The sequence below is a fragment of the Parus major genome, chromosome 5, assembly GCF_001522545.3.
Source record: "Parus major isolate Abel chromosome 5, Parus_major1.1, whole genome shotgun sequence".
In the NCBI taxonomy this organism is placed as follows: Eukaryota; Metazoa; Chordata; class Aves; order Passeriformes; family Paridae; genus Parus; species Parus major.
This window is the reverse complement of record NC_031774.1, coordinates 31775539-31792755: the sequence shown is the minus strand read 5'-3', so window position 1 is coordinate 31792755 and position 17217 is coordinate 31775539. Positions and strand designations below refer to the sequence as shown.

At 37.7% G+C, this 17217-nt stretch overlaps 1 protein-coding gene across 1 annotated transcript in view; it reads right to left on the bottom strand.

Moving 5' to 3' along the window:
* The window catches only part of MEIS2 (Meis homeobox 2), a 172873-nt gene that overhangs the window by 125751 nt on the left and 29905 nt on the right, over nt 1-17217 (bottom strand). The window contains exon 7 of the mRNA XM_033515231.1: nt 5149-5250. Coding sequence (XP_033371122.1) covers nt 5149-5250 — 102 coding nt within the window. The remainder of the gene's footprint in view (nt 1-5148; nt 5251-17217) is intronic.

Here is a 17217-nt window from a genome sequence, read left to right as displayed (position 1 = left end):
CTTAATGGTCCCTGTTCAAGGAAGTTGACTAAAGTCTCCTCACACCACAGGAGCCACTCTCACCTCCGTTTCTAGCCCAGGGAAACTAAGATAGGTTATGACTGGCAAATATGGGACTTTGAAAATCACAAACAGTTGAGGTGGGCAACCCAGCTCAGAGCTGTGCCATCATTGGCAGTGCTCTGCCAGTCCCTGTGCTGGTTTTGCCAAATTACTTTACTCCAGGAGGAGAGGAACCATCAGAAGTTGTTCAGGGGCCTTACAGGCGCACTAAGGCTGCGCCGACCTGCACGATCACGTCTTCCCTGAGTGGAGTGTCCTCAAGTGAGCTGCTGTAATCACACCACTGTGTTCTCTGCCCTGGTGTCTCTGAGACACCAGACACATGTTTCATGCTCCCCTGTTCTATGTTTCAGCGAGCATCTTGGACAGAAAGAAGGGTTGGACACTGGTCCACTAGAGAGAGCAGGAAGACTTCTGCCATACACCACTACCATCTCTCTTCCTACAGATGTTATTCTTTTGCCCTTCTATAAACAGGAAGGAGACAAAGACCTGCCCTTCTCTCTTGCTGTTCTTTTGGAGGATCTTTTGTTTTCCAGAATAAAACCCAGCAATTCCACTGGGCTGATAATGTAAAGATGACATATATGAATTTCACACAAGGCATTAATAATTACTGCAGATTCAAATAGGAAGAAAACTTAAGATCTACCAGACCCCACATACAAAGCTATTCCACGTAATCTAATTACAACTTAGCATAGTTTGTCATTCAGGAGCAAGTCTCTATTGCCATCTGGCAATATGTGCTAAAGGCTTAAAGACTTGCGTGGTATCTTGTATATAAAGTGTATTTACAAGGGACAGAATGAAAACAGTTTCTTTTCTGTTTCTGGATAGGGACCCCTCTAGAGTCATTAATATATTTTATTTGCAAAAAGGAATTCACAAATGTTTTATTATTTATTCAAATTAGGAATGACATTTCAGCTCTTATTATAGCCATGCAAGCTATAAAATCAGTGATCTAAGTCTTTCAAAATTATTTTCAGAACTGCTAAGTTTCACATTTCCCCTTTCATTATTTTTCCGTCCAAAAATAAGAAAAAGGACTGGCTTTTTTGTGTCTTTAATTATCCGTGTTTAGAGCTCATGTTTATTTGTAAAGTGAATTGAGAAATCTTAGAAATTCTGTCAAATGCCAAAAATGCATTTTTCTAGCTTTTATAAAGAAAACTAATAAACCACAGTTTAAATGTTAAGCTCTTTTATCAGCCAGGAGGTTCATGGTTCGTTCATTGCAATCCAACATTTTTTCACATCAGGTGAAAAAAGTGTTCCAATGCAGACAAGGGGAACAACAGTAAAGCAACCTGCTAATTACTGATCTCTCTTACGTTCCTGCTGTGCTAAACTGTCCAGACATGTTGAAGTGAAATTTTTCTGCGATTTTCAAGTGACTAGTTCATGGCCCACTGCCGTGGAGTGCAGGAGAAGGGATGAAATGCTTTAGTTTACATGCAACATTTACTAACTGTGTGGGTTTTCCGACATTAAAGAGGGGACAGTGACCCATGCCACCTTTTTCACACTCAAAAGAGCACTGAAAAAACAGTCTTCATAGGCTTACCTCAGGCTTCCCTGGCCCTTAACACCCTCCCCCCAGGGTAGGAGCAGAAAGAGAAAAAAGAAGGGATTTTATGCTCCTTTCTCTTCAACTTTTCAGGCGGTATAAGCAGCATTTAGCAAATTCAGCCTCCAAATGGCTCCAAATGCTCTGAGCTGCAGGGGCTCATCCTTTGTTAGCCTCCCTCTATTTACACAGGATTTACGCAGGCTCTCCACTGAAGAGACCACATGTTTCTGACAGAAAGCACTTCCATTCACACTGCATCAGGCAACAGGATTGTAACCACTGCAGCTTCACGCTGACCTGAGATTAGGGATTTCAGCAACATTGAGATGGTAACAATCTGCTAACTAACGAAAATTATCCATGGAGAACTCTGCTGCATACTCCAGTTAAAACTACCATGGCCAGATAGATTAGGTTACTTAAAGGGGCAATTAAGAACTAGCTACTGTCAAGAATATGCATGTCCGTCTACAAATAACATACACACAGAGAAAAATATCAGCAGGGGGAAAAAACAAATTAAAAAAAAAAATCAGACTGCAGCTTGGATTAAAACAATTTCACCCACTGGTTGAAGACATAAAGTGTAAAAACAGACAGATGGACACATATGTAAATGTGGCTGCATTTGTTTCTCTGGAACTGGCAAGTTAGTAATAACAGTATAGTTTAATAATTTATTTTCCATGGTATTTTCACACCGGTTAACTGGGCAGTGGCAATGCTTATGCAGAACTTTGGGAGCAGAATAATTCCTTCTATCTATTTGCTTCTGGGGCAAACAAACTGAACTTAGCGACCTCTCTTGCCTCTTCCTACAAGAACTCAGTACTGGAACCCGGTATCAGTCTGGGTTTTTTAAAAATTTGGTAATTTTTTTTCAAATCAATTTGGCCGGTCAGGATTTCTGCACGGAGATGTTTCTTTTTCCCCAGATTTAGTATTGTGTCAGTTTTTTTCAAAATGGATTACGCATACACAAGAACAACAAACGTTGCTGGTTGGAGCTTGCGATTTTTTTTGCTCAATAGCTTTTCATGGGGCAAAAGAAAATTGGATGGGAGCACAGGGCCAGAAAGGACCACACAGATCCAATTTCTGATGAGTTTTATTTTGACATTTTAATTTGGCAAATTATTTTGTTTCTGCAGCAAAGGACAAAATAATTTTCTTCCTATATGTAGTAACTCCTACATGTACCTGATAACCATTTATAAAGTACTAGGTATATTCTAAAGTTCTCCACAGTATATCATAATAAAGCTCTTCTGGGCACTCAATGATTCATTTTTACTGATCTCTCAAATGCCCTTACCCACAGTTAACACTCAGATTTTATTAAGGAAGAAAGCAGGGACAAATGTCCACTTAAGTCCCAGCTCTCAAATTCAACTCTGCTTGCGCTGCAGTACCTAAAGCTAAAGCTTTTTTAATGTTCTATTCACCTCCCCTGTGTGGCATTTCTGCTAACAGAGTTCACAATCTTTCAGCCCCAAACACAGAAGGCTGCTATCTTCAAGACATCCGAGGAATGTGCCAGATACTATCATCTCCCCTGCAATACAAAGAACCAGAAAGAGGCAGAGACCAAAAGGAGACCGTGCTGATCAGGTTACTAAAGTCCAGAAAGTCTTTCCCAGAATGCTAAATGTTAATCTTTGAACCAGAAAATGTTATAATTAAGATCCTTGTAGTTGGAGGAAATGCTAGCTGTAGAAGTCAAAGGTACAGCCATTTGAAGTTGTACTTTTTTGCACGTTTATCCTAATCTCGCACCCCTCATGCTGGCACAACTCTCATCAAGCACTTTGTTCTATTCAAGCAAAATTATCATTAATGTCAGTGGCAGTTTTGCCTGAGTAAGAAGTGTGAGACCAGATCCATGTCTTGTTCACAGAGAATTGCAAGCACTGCACAATTTCAGAGGAGATACACTCATTAAAACATGTGGTTTGTGCTGATTTATAATGCTCTTGTATTTAAAAGTGAAACTCATATTGTACCTCGCCAGGAAAGGGTTCATTAGACGTTTTCCTACATGGTTTTAACTTCAATTCCCACCCTCCCCAGCTCAGTACAAGCTTGTAAGTGTACTCCCAGTTTTTGGTATCTAGGCTGAAGGAAAGCCTTATTAAAATAGGTTGGTTTAAGTATTCTATATGCTTCAGTAATTACTTTGCAGTGTGAATGTAAATAGCTGTTATTCTGTTTAAATTTTTCATCCTACTAAACACTGTCACACAGTGTCCTTGTGCTGCAGTTTTAGTGGCATTCTTTTTAAATCTTTTTTTTATATATTTTTAGAAAAGTATTTTTGGCATTCTCATAGTAATTCTGTTAAGAATACCAGCTGCAGACTGGCTACAGCTGAGGCAACAATAACAAGTCATTAAAGAAATCAGGAGACAAAAAAAATATTTTTCTTTTGCTGAAAGCACATCTCCTTTAATAGACTATTTTCCTTTTTTAGTTCTGGGATAATGTTTTTCATTTTCTCAATCAACTGTATCAAAGTAAGTATACATTAAAGAGCTATACTTTTTTCTAAGTAGCTTTTTATATTTGTTATCCTGTTACTTTTGTCTTTAGAATAATATCAAATGTAGGCAAAATAGCTAAGTTCAGTTAAAATTCTACCTGCAGTTGAAGTAATTAAGTTCAATTGTACTTCATCAATATTTAACCTTTACTATTTTGCAATTGTTTATATATAGCAGAATGTGAGAATTTAAAAGCAGATGATGACTAACATCCTGCACCATTCTTCTTCATTAAATCATTAATGTAGTTTCTTTAAGAGTAAAAATTACTGGTTTTTTTTAAAGGAAAATAGCAATCAGAGCATCTCAATTTTCCTTACAGCTGTTAAAAGTAGTTATGGACTGCGAGACATTTTAATGTCTTGCAGTTCTGCTGAGACCCTATGCTGTTTGACACAACTGCTTGTTCAGAAGACAGCCCCTAAAATGATGCCCACTAGTACAGCAAGAGTACTTATTAGTACTTATTATCACCACATCAGAAACCTCTTTTTTCAGGGCTGTTTAGTTTTTAAGAAAGCACTAGTTGAAATATTACATATAGCTACACATGGATAAGATTTTTTCATTGTTAAAAAAAATAAAAAGTTAGGACTAGAAATGTAACAGACAGTTATTCCTGGGAGATGCTAAGTTAAAAGCTTCAATTACTGAAAAGGACACTTGTTAGGCCACAAGTCCAAAATGCACATTAGTCTATCTTAAGATGTATTAAAGAAAAAATGGAGGATGGCTAAATGCTTTAAAAAAAATGGTGTTTTACTAGAAAGGTCTCAAAATGAACCATAAAAACTTTTTCTGGTGATAAAATGTACACAAATGTGTGTGTTACATAAAACAAATAGAAGTACTGTATCGATATGCATTCACAAACACTTGAACAGCATAAGAGTTGCTTGCTGTGAATGCATAGTTCAGGAAAAAATGTACAAGTACAGAACAACTCCAAACTTGGCGAGTCTTACATACCATAAGAGCTCCAACACCTATGCACAGTAGGGTGGATTAACCCGCTGGGTGCTGCGGACATATATATGCACCTCCTCCTAAAGTGTTCATTTGGCTGGCAGTCTGGAAAATGCCAGAATGTGAAGGGTTACGTGGGAACACTGACAGTCTGCTCTTGCAGGTTTAAGTTAAAGCCCATACTTTAAATATAGGGTGTTATGTATTTGGAAACACAACTAATACTCTTTATAAGTGATATGTTACTTGGTGCTCAAAACGATGAAGTCTTGCTCCCGCTAGTGAATCATTCTCCAGATGACAATTGCGTGCTTTGGACCTGCCTGCATTTATTTTTGGGGCTACCATTTTTCAGAAGTCTTTTCCTCCAAGAAGCCTTGTAAATGTAAACTGTAAACCATCTATAATTTACATGCTGTACATATTGGATGCTTAAAAGTGGTTACTGGAAAAGCCCGAAATGTTTATTTTCTTTGAAGTTCAGTAGATGGACAAAAATGCACAACTGTAAGGGAGCTAAAGCTCCTGGTTAGTCCCTGACACATATCTTTATGATATCAGAAAGGCAGACAAGCAATTTATTTTTCTTCCATTGTATAATTTTACTCATTTTTTTTCAGGATAATATGATTAAAAAACAAGCAAAAAAGAAGGAATGGCTATGGTCATTTCTCTCTGAAGCCAAACTGTTCCATAAGATGCTTAGGGCTGTTTTAAGTGATTGAAAGTATTGATACACACATAATTCTGTAGAAACAAGGGGAAAAGTTTTTGACAAAAGTTTCAATGAAGTGGATTTAGAAAATAAGGAGCCATAAGAATAGCAAAACCACAGGGTACTAAGTTGTTGTAACACTATTTTTTTAAAAGTTCACAGCACAAAACTCAAAAAGCACAGACACCTACTCTGACACCTGACACTGTGCCTTTTGCTCATAATTTGTATGAACCGTAATTTGATTTCAGGTCTTTCCTTGTCACAGAAAATATTACAAAACACAAATATGTAGTGCCTACAAAATCTCTCTAGACTGATTTGTGTCCCTGAGCTCTCACAAGCTGGGCTCTGGAGAGCTCACATCACCCTACTCCCCTCCTTCAAAAGAGTTAGTGTTGCCTACATGTAGGGAGCCCAGACAAAAAGCCTGGCAAGTTATGAGGCTTCCCTTCCTTCTGGTCAGATGGGTAAAATGAAGTTTTCCTCTGGACCTGCTTCACCTAGCCAGCCAGCGAGCTGACCTGTCTGCTATAAGATCAAATATAAGCCCCACCAATCAAGGAGCAGTCCAGGCTAAATGTGCTGATGCAACAAATTTCCAGATCTTGCTCGCACTAGGCAGGGGAGTCATTCTTCTCAGTGATAAAGTCACTGAATGCACTCTTGAGGAGATAAAAAATTAAGAACTGGCTGACTTTGCACCATTTGAGTGAGTTATTCACCACTGACCCAGAACAACAGAATTGTCATGTTCTGACACCAGCTAGGAATGACTATGGACATGGTCATCTCTGACTCCTTACTGCCAGTCTGTAAGGAGGAAACAGGAATCATTTCTGAGCTGGTTAGTGGCATCAGTCCAGAAAGTACAGTGTTTAAATGCATTATGCATTAGAAGAAACTTCACACAGTCTCTCTATCTCTCCTTCTCCCCCTCCTCCTAAAAACTTGGTGAAATCATGCCAATGAGAGGGCTTGGTAATCAAAAAACCATCAAAAAAACCCCCAAAAACAAAAACAACAACAACAAAAAAACCACCCAAATAAGATCTCAGCAATTAAGATTTGCCTCAAAGACATTAACCTCCCCCCTTGCAATTTCAAAGTTAAGATATTTCTACCTGTGTTTTACTGTGTCAGCTTTTAAAACTTAACAATACTGCACATAAGAATTGAGATGTTAATAACATTGCAGCATTATCTAACATAAGATATTCTATTCCCTTTTTCTGTTATTGGCTCAGAAAGTTACCTTCAGTAAATTATACAGAAAATATTTATTTTAAAACTGCTCAAATAAGCAAGGCACACAGCTTTCAATAAAAACTGCTTTGAAAGTAGTACTTGATATTGGTGGTGGCTGTTACTTAAGTGAATATTATACATTACTACTTTTAAATACAAACATGCCAACACACTCCTGTGCTCATTTGAGCATTACATTTTTTTCAAGACTGAGCATGGCTATTTCTTTTGCTAATTCTTCATTTCTAAATGTCTATCATAAAGAGATCATGAAATACTCTGTTAGAAGGCAGGTTCTTGGACTTAATACTTGTGATCAAAATAGATGTACAAGGACATCTTCTTTCTTTTCTCCTTCAGATAAACAGCAGGATTTCCATTTTTGTTACTAGAAGCAAAACCAAGTCTTAGCACTGTAATTTCAGTAAAGAGACCGGACAGGTTTTTATATTTGTTGACCAAATACATTGTATTTGTTTTTTGTATTTGCTGACCAAAATCCTGAAGTACGAACAGTATTACTATCCTATCTCTGTCTTCCTGCAGCATACGTGAGAGACCAGTGGAAAATTAAGGTTTGTCATTTCCTCTTTCTATCTCTGATGAACTCAATGTCAGAACACTTTCTGGACCTCACTTCCCTTGCCACACATGCTGTGTTTCTGGTTCTGGGGATTACACACACAGAGCAAGCCAGCTTTCCCAGGAAGAAGTGCTCCGAGGGACAAAGATCTGCCTGTGCTGCTGGTCTCTCTGCAGTCAGGACACCTCCATGAGCACCAGCCCTCACATTTGGATGGAGAGTACTCAGAGAACAGGAAAGAATTATCACATAGAGTGCAGGTCTGGGACCATTTTTCTGAAATGAACACCAGCATTGACAATTCAGTTATGAAGCACTATCCAAGCCCCCTTTTCAACAATATTTACTTCTTGCAAAACAGATTCACCTGGACAATGGCAAGGAAAGAAAAGTTATATCAAAGAGATGAGACAGCTATCCTTTTCTCCTTGGCCATGCTGCTTTCTGGTACCGAGGGTGGCTTTTCCTGTTTGTAATAAAGGTTCAGTAAATTATGCAAGCCTGGGCCCCGGTTGTTGATGGTTCACAGATTGTACATCCTTAGCAGCACCACCCCATCTATTACTGCGGAATTAGTTGACAATACTACTAGTTGCACCAAAAAAAAAATAAACTAATTGGTCCCTGAGGATAGCTAGGTGCTTTGGAAGTCTTTTTAACAAAAAGAAAAAAAAATATCTCCCATAGTGATTTGCCAGCCTTCCTATACTCTATCCAGCACATAGGGACTTCTAAATTACATACTATAATTGACATCAAATATCTGTCCCATCAGTGAATATCTTTATTAGCATCAAAATCACTCACAACTAGTGTTCCTCAATGTTATTAAACAGAACTTGTTCTAGGTGTTGCCTTACTAATTAGTCAGGATGAGCCCGAGGAAGAAAATCTGGGTCATGTTAAATTAATTGGAATGAGCATGAAAATTAGCAGAGCAAACTGCATCAATTTTCTATAGAGAGCCTTTCTTCATGTTGAGAATAAAAATGGATATTATGAGGCATTAACCAAACTGCCTTCTGTGACTGCCAAGAGGTGTGTTACAGTAGCCCAAAAATATCATGCTCACAGATTTTCAGAAGTTAATGAGACATTTCCAGGAATGGTAAATACATGGTATTAAAATGGGTGTGCCTCTTATGGGAAAATGCCAAGTCATTTCATGTTTATTCAGGCATAACAAGCTCCTCAAAATGAGCATAATTTAAGAGGTGAATAGTGCAAAGAGGGCTAACATTCAACTAATTTTCCTTAAGAAAGAAAAGATTAAATTGAACAAAAAATGAATTAAGAGGTTTACAAATCAACAAGTCAACCATCAGATTGCAGCCTCTGCTCAGTATATTCTCATCAGCCCCTGCCATGAAGTTTTCAAAAAATGTCCCGAAGGCAGGGAACAAAGCGAGCAGAACTGATTACAGCCACACTCACCGCCTTGCTGTCTAAACTCTGTTTGGCTTCCTAATGAGCTCACTAAAAACCTAATTCATCTCCCATAACCCTTCTCAGCCCTCCTTGAAATTCACCATTATGGAAATTACAGATGAAACATTTACAGGCTGTGTTCAAATTACTGCTTCTTCAACAGGCAGGTCCCTGACCCTCACAATGAACACAATAGAGGTATGTCCGGCATGAAACCACTTGAGCCGCAGCCTATAGAATAAAGAGGCTCAGGAAGGTTAAGACTTTTTCTCATGGTGACAATGATTTCCACATTAATGCTTTCAGTTCCATGAATATGGGAATTTTGTGGGTTTGACAGTATATCAAATACAAATTGTAATTCAGAAGGGGAGAAATGAGTTGTACTGATGACAAATAGCTGAAATAGGCTAATGTGAATTCCCAGCCTGTTCATGAGGAAACTCCCTCAGTTCCTCATTACATGAAGTCAAAATGATCCTCACGGCACCTAGCCTGTAACTGGAAGATTACTGAATTGATGGATCCTTAGTTTAAAATGCAGCTGTTTTATTCTGCTTTAGTAATTAATTCTTTTTCCAATACCATATTGATTAAGCGTAGACCCTGATAAAGTTCAAACTGAGAAGAATCTCTAGTGACTTCCTTAGTTGCTCCAGAGACTCAATGAAAACTTCCTACAATTCCACCTGCCTCCTCAGAGTGCTGATCCAATGAACAGAACAGTTTTTTTCTCATAAATTAGTTAGGCCATGTGGAGCTGTATTAGCTGATCGTTGCTTTTGTCTCTCTACTTGCTGACTCGCTTTTCACTTTTGCTGTCCTTTGTGCTGTCACACACAAAGTCGGAGTGCAGCTGCCATGCTGAACCCAAACCAAGGTAAAGAACAATTCGTACAAACTACATTTTTTTCCCCCACTTTATACAGCTGCAACTCCCCGAGCAGCATTGCACTCAATAAGGCCTCCTGGGATCCAACTAGCAGAGAAATCTGTGCTGAAGCATGCAGTCGTTCGGTGGGACTAAAGAGTACTGAGGGGAGGAGGGGGAGTAACCTGTTTTCTTCAAGACTGCTCCACCTTTTGGGATAGAATATTCGCTCTTTCATTTTTAGCAGTCAAAGATCCTTATATTATCTGTGTTTTCACTTAAGAAAACCAAAACAAAACAAGAAAAACCAACAGCCTAAAATCCAAAGAACAAACAAGCCCAAACCACACTCCTAAAACACTACAGGCACTTGAGACAAGAAATCACCACTTCACCTGTAACAAACGGGATGTGAGTTCTTGTTGACTGGGCCATGGCTGTCCATGGATAACCACTGCAAGCACAGCAGCCAATTACAAGAAGCAGCAATGACCAACTCGATGCTGCTTTTCAGAGAGTCACCTGTGCCAGAGTGAATTCAACAGAGTAGGATGACAGAGAGTTTCTTGACTACAACCAGTACAGTGGACTTCCTTTTTTTAATGAAAATCAGATATATACATTGGTCTGAAAACATTTCCAGCACTTTACAATTCTTATTTCTTCCCCAACCTCCCCCAGCCCGTCTCCTTCCCTTGCCTACCATCTGAAAAAGAAATAGCTGATACCTTCTGTGTCTGCACACAACAGTTTGTAATTTGGACCTGTGTGTCTGAAGAGTAACATGCTGTTTATACAGGTTTCCACAAGAGTGGTACCAAGTGATTTACAAAAGTAAAGGATCTGAGAGAGTGGCAGGCACATCAGGTATTAGCAATCCCTCTTCAGGTGCCTTATTAGATAATGACGCTACTTAAAGGCCAAGGGTCTTATCCTAATTTCATACTGTCTGAGGCCTGACTTAAACCTCTGCCTTCCCACCAAGACAAAAACAAGCTGGCTTTCAACATTTCTTCAGGAGACTCTCCTCAGTTTGGGCTTGTCCAATTTATATTTGAAGAGCCGTGTAACCAGGAGGGTGCAAGGACAGCGGTGGGCCAGGACAGCCCCTGTGCATGGTGGGCCAGGACTGATAAGGGCATTCCCCACCTTCAGAGCATTCTTCCTTAGGGTGAAAGGTCACCCCTCACAGATGTCTCCAGCAGACACTCTTGTCAAAAGGTTGCATCATGCAATTCATGCAGTTGCTCCTAACAATGCACTGTTCTTATCCAGATACGTAAACACGTTGCACTGCTAAATAATTTCCTTGTTAAGGACAACTTGTTTTTTTCCCCCCGAGTTTTGTTCAGCTATCAAAAAAAAGTAAGGAACATTGAGAAAAAAACCCAGTCCGACTCCCCTTTGCCAATTCACAGCTTAAAAATTCTATTTTCATTTTCCGTCAGGCTATTCAGCACAAGAAGATGCATCTGGTTTATTCTCACAAAAGAGAAATTAAACCACCATATCCCAAAATGTCTAACAGTAAAGCATATAGTTTAAAGCCAAAAAAAAGCACATATTTGGTGAAATGGAAGATTGTAAGCTTTTTGTCAGAAAACTTACACTGCCAGAAAAATTCAATGAAGAAAATTTGTTTCAGCTTAATATAGCCTATTCCAATTTCTTTCATTTAAAAGTAACAAACAAACATGTACCCTGTGTGGACAAGTGCAAAAAGGAAAATTCTGTGTTTCCATATTTGTTGCAAATCCACATTTGCCTGGTGCAGAAAGCTTATTTCTCAGGAAACACTTCAGAAATAATAGATCCTGGTTGTTACAGTAGCTCAGATTTTTAATTTCCAGTGCCTCTAGATAAATAGTATAACAAAGATTTCTTCTTTGTTGAGTACAGTTACTCCAAAGCAGTTTGAAGCTATCACACGTAATACAACACAAGTAATTTCATTCTAGAATGGATTGAAACAAGCTTATCAGGATTGTTATCTGTTTATAAATTATATATTTAACAGTAAAGTAAGACAGACATGGCTGGAATGTTACACATGGGGAAACACGATTAGAGATATGCCAAATTGCTCAACCTAATCCCAAGCAATAGAATCTTAAGGGCACTGGGAATTTCTAGAAGAATTAATCATTATATGTTGTAAAAAGCTCAATTAAATACCCTTAGAAACCGAGCAGAGATTCTTTCAGACCTGCCTGCAACACGTAGTCCTCTCTCCTGCAGAATGTTTGCCTCTCTGAGCATCCCTTCTCCTCTCATCCCTTTAGATACTGAACCTATGGAAAGCACACTTCAAGGGAAAAAATAAAAACCTTTGGTGCTTTCATGCCTCATATTTTATACACTTGGCCATCTTGAATTAATAGGAGTCAATGAAGATGCACATTCTTAAAAACAGCCCCAACTTCATTGGTCTAATCTATGAACTTTAAAGACCTTCATTTTATGAGCTCTCCTCAGGGTAGGTATTTCAGTGTTCAAAAAACAGGGTTATGGACTGTTAAGTTAAGCACATGTTCTGCATCAACATTTTAGTTTCAGCAGGTTATTTGGTGCCAAGTTTGCCAGTCAGTATCATCAATTCGAAATATGTGCTTGTTTGTTTTTAACAGGTGTTTTGAGAACAGCACAGGACAGGAGAAAAGCTGTGTTAATATATTCATTTAGTATTTATCCTTAATTCTGAAAACCCCCTTCCGTCTGAAACATGACAAAATTTCACCTCAGGTGTTTAAGACACATAGAGATGGAGCTGAAAAGGAGTGCAAATAAGTACTTCTGTTACTTCACCAGCCTGATGATCCGTGCACTCATTTCTATAGAACTTTTTTTCTCATCTGGTAATCACAGACCTGGGCTTACACACGGTATAACCCATCTATTTATATAAAACTACCTTTTATTGTGCAACTGATGTTAGCGGCAAAAGAAAAAAGTAAAACTGAAGCTAAAAACCCAGTACTCTAGATAATGAAACATAACTATGGACTTTAACTCTGTCTGTTCTTCTGAAGATCATTTGTTAGAGTTTGCTTCACAGGACAAAGAAGCAGAAGAAATTAAAACAGTCTAAAACCAAAATTATCTTCTCCTCATCAGTCGTGCCACAGAACCAAAATAATAGCTTGCTCTTAAAACTGAGTAACAGCAAAACATAACAATAAGATTTACACACGCACCACTGTCACATTTGTGGGTCAGTTGAGATGGTGCATCACAATTTCACAAAATACACACACACAGATACACACTTCTTGCAGGTGTTATCTCAGACTTGGTCTGCTGAGAAGCCAAGTGAATCCCCACAGCGACATTTGAAGGTTTAAAAGCTCAAGTTTTTGTTTCTAAATGCCTATGAAAACATTGCCTATGCTCAGAGGCCTTTTAAAACAAAACCAAAGCTTTTAAAGCTTCAAAAGCGGTCATGGGAATTTGCTCATCAGGAGGGAATCCTAAATGAAGGCCAAGATTCAGTGGATTCCCCTGGACATGAGAAAAGCCATAGCCTGTCTGCAGTTCTACAATTTCTTGTAACAGATGTGGGCTGGTTCAAGCTAAACATGAGAAACCTTTGTTCATGCTTTACATTTTACAAAACCAACTTTTGAAAGGTTTATGTCCCACTATTCTTTGCTATACTATTAAAAACCCCAAAAAAACAACACCCCCCCCCCCCAAACCTACCAAACAAAGAATACAATACTACCGAAAATCACCCCTAGATAAAAACCCTACCTTCATGGATACTTAATGCAATTGTGAGACCGGCTCCCAAAGTCATTAACTTAAATTTAAAAATAAAAGTAGGAGGGGTGGAAGCTAAGCTTAGAATTTCTCAATTTATAACCTTAATTACTTATAGCACAGGAAGGAAACTGACTGTTGCTTTTTAATATATGGGAGATGATTTAGACAAGACAATATTCTAACGCTATGTTAAAGGCCTAAACTGCTTTGAAAAACTTTTTATTTTTAAAAACCAATGTTTTCTACCTATGGCATTCTATGAGGAAAAAAAAATAAAAGTTCCTAACAAGTTGTTTAAAGGACTATTATAAAAAGCCAGCTAGAAAGTAAAATTTAAGTGGATCAAGTTTGCCAATTCAGTTATTTAAAGCATAAGATGCCTGGTGTAAATGAAGTCTTTCTTCAGAAAGTGTGAGATACAGCTTTTACTCAGTTTTAAGGTAAAGCACACAAGTAAAAAACCCATGGTTTCACCTGAATTTAACAGCAACATTCCTGCCAACAGACCTCCCTTTTCTTTTGGATGTAATTATCTCATTTGGCTCACAGAAGTTACACCTTGCTCCACTGAGATAAGACAGGCAACGCTAGAACAGCCAAAGAGCATGGAGAAGGCATAAGAGCAGAGGGTACTATGTTGGGTTTTTTAACATTCAAAACCAACATCCTTATCAAATAATCTAAAATAAAATTAATCATACTATAAGAAATAGCTGTTTGAAGGAAGACAGGAACAGAGGATGAATACATGGATCCTCCACTGGACATCTGGTCATGCATGAGTAAATCCTGCTCGTTACAGCACAGTACAGAACCCTTACATCCTAGAGTACTACAGTGGCAAGCAAAGCAGGTCCAAGTGGACGGTTCGAGGGTTTTCCTGGGCTGCAGGGTGCTCTTTGCATAGTTTACAAATTACGTGCTCAGTCTCCTAAGAATAACTGAACCTTACAAGGAAATCCTCTGAGGAAGCATGTAAAATGTTTATATGTGAATAAACAAGGGAAAAAAAATACACATACACCTTCTGAGAACATGAGCAGCTCCTCCGAGCTCACGTAAGGCAGTCATGAAAGCAGCATGAAGAACAAACTCAGATCTGTACTTGCTGATTATATGGAGACGAATTATATAGAGATATTTTTTTGCCGCACAGGCACGCTAAGATTGAATCAATTCTGCCTTCAGATGTACAGACTGTGCTCCCACCAACTCCCACTGAAGTCAGAATTTGACCTATTGTGTACTTTACATTCACATCAATGAAGTCAGTAAGAATGCAGAAAATTGCTTTAGAAAGATGTAAAATTCTTTACTAGTTCTAAAATAAAAGAACAGCTTATTTCTTTTAAACAAACCAGATTGATAGCCATTTGGAGGAGCTTAAAGGAGGGTTAATTGGCATACAGTAAACCTCAATTCTGACAGTGTGGACTTCTAGCTAAAATGACATTCTCTTTGGTGGTCTTAGGATTGTAGGATTAGTTTACAGGAAAGTAGAGAGGAGTTTGAAGCCAAACCCTGAATGTCAGTGATGAATTACCAGATTAGAAAGGCCTGTCTAAATTCAGATTCAGAAGGGAAAACAAAATAACAAAAAAGGGGTAAATTTGTAGCTAAGACTGAGTTATAGATTATTAGCATGAATGAAAGATCTTTAAAAACAAAAAAAGAAATCAATAAAGCCCTTCTTTCATAAAACCTTGCTCAGACACAGAACTTCATCTGAAACTATGCTCAGAGCTGCGAATATGAACTGCTAATAACATCTAACTCAGGGAAATAATTAGGATAGCCAATTCACAAATAAATGAAAGTGTTTCATCTATCATTGCAGATATGAACTAGAGAAGATTTTCTTGAAATAGATAAGGTAGGATGAGTTTCATTTTTCTGAGAGAAGAAAGGAAAAAGCTGGAGCATTTAGAGTGTAGCATATACAGTATCAACTAAGTCAAAACTAAGTTTGTGAACCTAAGAGAATTTCCCTTAAAACTGAAAGAAAACAGTAAAATCTATAAGTAACTAAAATCTAAGAAATATTCTACATTAATACAATGGTCTTTATTATGTCTTTTTAACTGAATTGCTACTTCTCTCTTGGATGAAGTAGGAGCACTGCAGTAATTTTTTTTCTTTTTAAGCTTCTTTCACAAGCAAAGAACAGAACATACAGAACTGTAAGTCATACGGGATGTTAGCACAGATCAGCCTATCCCCATTTCCCCTAAAATGAAAGGCATCTATATGCATTAAGCATTTTGGTAACCTCTAAATCAAAACTTAATTTTGTAACATTGTAAACATATGGAATTTACCTTTTTACACAAAATGGATAAAAGACTGCTGACTAAATATGTCTATTAAAATAAAGCATTAATTAAGTTTAACACTTCGCATCTAGAAATATGTGTCTAAATTTACCACTGAAAAAAAAAAAAAGATATGAACCAGAAATATTTTCTTACTCAAATACGTTTTCACATTGTGACAGATGTTTTGCAGAAAATATGCTAAGTGTCTGAATACACAAAATGAATCTTAAGTGCATGAACTCAGAAGCACATGAAATATAATCAAAAATCTAATAAGATAAAGTAGACAAAACTAACCAACTTTAAGGAAAATATTTGTAGCCTTAGATTAGAGAAAAAGTGCCAATTGAAAACAAATCCTGCAAAGGCTGAGGTGGTCAATATTAACCCCTCTGTGGGCCTCCTGATTTCAGTAACAGGACTTGCAATATACACAGTAATACAATGTAATAGACTTTGCCAGTCTAAGGTCCTACTTCAGCTGCTGTAGGCACTCCTGAAAATGGAAAGTCTATGTTGATATATACATAGCAGTTTTAGTCCTTTGCCATTTCTTGCCTAAAAAATATTTGCCATCTCCATAATGTTAATTATTAGATTAAAATCTTTAAAAATGTCAGATCATAGTTTGGACTTCATCTTAATACTGAGAAATAAAAATAGAAGGCATTAATGGAGAAATAATATAAAGGTGACAGCCTTTGGCTGTAGAGAACACATGGGGCTCTAATAATTTTCTCAAGGCAGAGAGCTGACAGTTACACTCATTGGGTTTTACATGTTCTATGGCCTGAGCATTTCTCATTCAAAACAGCTTTATTAACAATCTGAGAGCACGGAAAAACAAGTTAAAAGAATCCTGCTATAAAAACTGACATCCTCCTTTTTTACTTTTTGCAATAATTTTCTTTATATAAAACATTAGCAAAGAAAAATAATGTTTGGGCATGAGGTGGATACCATGGTTGTTTTAAAGAAGAGAATTATGTATCCAGCTGAACAGAAGTCCATGAACACTAAGCAATATAATCAAGTCAAAATTACTGTTGTCTCAATGAAGCACTTGGGATACTGTTTGAGCCAGGACCTCAATATGTTAGGTACTGTACAAATAAAGTACATGGACAACCCCTCTCTCTTTTTTTTTTTT